A 2,449-nucleotide genomic window follows, 5' to 3' on the forward strand; every position below is an offset into this window, starting at 1 on the left:
CCAGCCCCAGCCAGCACGCATAGCTTCCACAACTGGGGCTGCTCCCAGTGTGGCTGTAGCCACCCAGGAGCTTCTCAGCTCCCCTTGCCTCCATCAGCTCCTGCTCCTGCCCCTGCTGCACTGCTCTGGGCAGGGAGAAAGCTCCAGTTGGATGGCTTCTGACCCAGCTTGCAGAGCTCTGGCTCCTGGCTGCCTTCCACCCACTTGGCCACCGGCAGGGGCAGGAGGAGGAGTTGTTGCTGGAGGCAAGGGGAGCTGAGAAGCTCCTGGGTGGCTACAGCCACACTGGGAGCAGCCCCAGTCGTGGAAGCTATGCGTGCTGGCTGGGGCTGGCAGGCGTGGGCAGGAGTGCAGTGCTGGCTTTCCTGATGGATGCCCAGCTCCATGTGGAATGCTGCAGGGGCAGCTGTGGGCTGGATCCAGTGAACTGGCTGGCATCCCCTGCATGCCAGATTCAATTAGTTGGCGGCTCAGATGTGGCCCACAGGCCATATTTTGTCCACTCCTGTCCTAGCCTGTCCTCAGCAAAGGGAACTATTGTTTCCTCCTTCACATAGTCTGACTGGTCACTTGATACTATTTAAAGTAGCACACAGCCTGGATACTGCTGATATCCTCACATCAGCCTTCGGGCCTGGAGGAATTTAAACAAATCTGCTATGCTGTGGAGGACTTGATCCAGACAGACTGACTTTTATTAGTAAATGTTTAGGATTGGGAATCCAGAAAAAAGATGACAAAGCTGATAGGGAAATGCAGAGCGCCCGAGCGAAGGACTAACAATAGAGGGATGGGGGTAGGAGAGGAGCGCAACTAGGTTACAGGAGATGCAATGTTAGCAGATTAAGCCCAGGGATGGGGAGGGAGGGGGTTCACGATGCTGAGAGAGAAAGGAGATAGATCACACAAACCCATTACAATGGTCCGCAATGGTGGAGGAAGTGGTTCGGAGGAAGTGCCTCAGTCCGTATAGAGTCTCATTGTGGGGGTCCTCTTCGGGTGGAGCGGGGTCATCTGTGGTCGAAGAATCCTCTCGGAGTAAAGTGAAGGTCCATCTGGTGCGGGGGGGGGACAGGGGCGGTTCAGGCGGTCCCCTCTCTGGTCCGGCAGTGGCTCGTCTGGTGGGGTCGGAGTACTGGCGGTGGCCCATGATGTGTTCCACGTAGATGTCGTGGGACCAATGGATGGTGTCGGACACCATGAGGCAGTGCATCAGCTTGGCGTAGCGCCGGGAGACGTGGCAGGCATGCAGGACGCTCTCGTTACTGGGGTCCCAGGCTCCGAGCATTCCCACAATGAGCATGTAGACTGTCACGTTGTAGCTGCGGTCCCTCAGTTTGACTTCAACTACATTAGCTCAATGTTGTGCATGACACAGCAGAAAGTACAGGAAAGCTGTTGTACTCTGCTCTTGCTTCTGTTTGCTAGGTAGCAACAGCTTAAGTGTGGTACAAAGCAAATTCTTGCATGTCCTTCAGCTGGGGATAATGATTTCCTTGGACTGAGGGACCTCAGTCTACCTGCATCTGTCTTACAGTCCGATTTTGTAGGCTGTCCATGGTAGAGAGCATCTGTCCTTGTTAAATGAGTGTGCTGCACCTACCACCCACCAGTTCATAATCATAGAGCTGTTGCAGTACAAATAACTAGCTGTTTTGTCCTTTATTAGTGACAAAGAAGAAAAACCTACTTGGGCCCAGGGGCCAGGGTGCCTGACAGGCGCTTCAGCAGGACACTGCGGTTGCTTAGCTAGTTCCTAAAAGGGAAAAGGTGTTGCCATGATCTTCGTAGGCACTGATGCTTTTCTTACTTCTTCTCTGCAGCAGGGTGGGCAGGCAACACACCCCACAGCTGCTGTAGTGACAGAGAAGCAGCAAATGCTGGAGCAGCATCTGCAGGATGTGAGGAAGAGGGTGCAGGTATGTGCATCACCTGTCCTGGGAATGGCCCCAGGCATTCCCTTCTCTCAGCCCTGCCACAACATGGGTCAGTATGTTTGGAGCTCTGACCCTGAAATAAGCTCTGGTCTTTGACCCTGCAGGATCTTGAGCAAAAGATGAAGGTAGTAGAGAACCTCCAGGATGACTTTGACTTCAACTACAAGACCCTGAAAAGCCAAGGAGGTAACTGGAGCATGTGGGTGACTAGCAAAGGGTAGGCTGTGCCCATAAGGGCACACTGGAAGGTATAGTTTAGCCTGTGCTGGCACTGCTGTTCATCCTTCCCACAAGAAGGGTTGGGACAAGGTCATGGCACTGGCCTGCAATGGGGAAACAAATGTTCTGTTCCTATCACTGCCCCAGGGACCTTGGGCAAATCTCTTGGCCTCTCCAGGTACTAGCTCCCCATCTGCTGAATGTGGATAATAGTTCTGTCATGCTGTATCTGAGGTGCCCATGTCCCAGGGGGGTGGAGTCCAGACAGGTGGAGATTCCTGGTTATAAATGAC

At 53.7% G+C, this 2,449-nt stretch overlaps 1 protein-coding gene across 3 annotated transcripts in view; it reads left to right on the plus strand.

Annotated features, from left to right (window-relative positions):
- Positions 1-2,449, plus strand: part of STAT3 (signal transducer and activator of transcription 3) — a 52,664-nt gene that overhangs the window by 32,272 nt on the left and 17,943 nt on the right. For all 3 annotated transcript variants that reach the window (XM_019505933.1, XM_019505921.1, XM_019505925.1), the window contains exons 5-6: positions 1,824-1,919; positions 2,042-2,123. In XM_019505933.1, coding sequence (XP_019361478.1) covers positions 1,824-1,919; positions 2,042-2,123 — 178 coding nt within the window. The remainder of the gene's footprint in view (positions 1-1,823; positions 1,920-2,041; positions 2,124-2,449) is intronic.

Source organism: Gavialis gangeticus, unplaced genomic scaffold, assembly GCF_001723915.1.
Source record: "Gavialis gangeticus isolate Ggan-Ray unplaced genomic scaffold, GavGan_comp1, whole genome shotgun sequence".
Lineage (NCBI taxonomy): Eukaryota > Metazoa > Chordata > Crocodylia > Gavialidae > Gavialis > Gavialis gangeticus.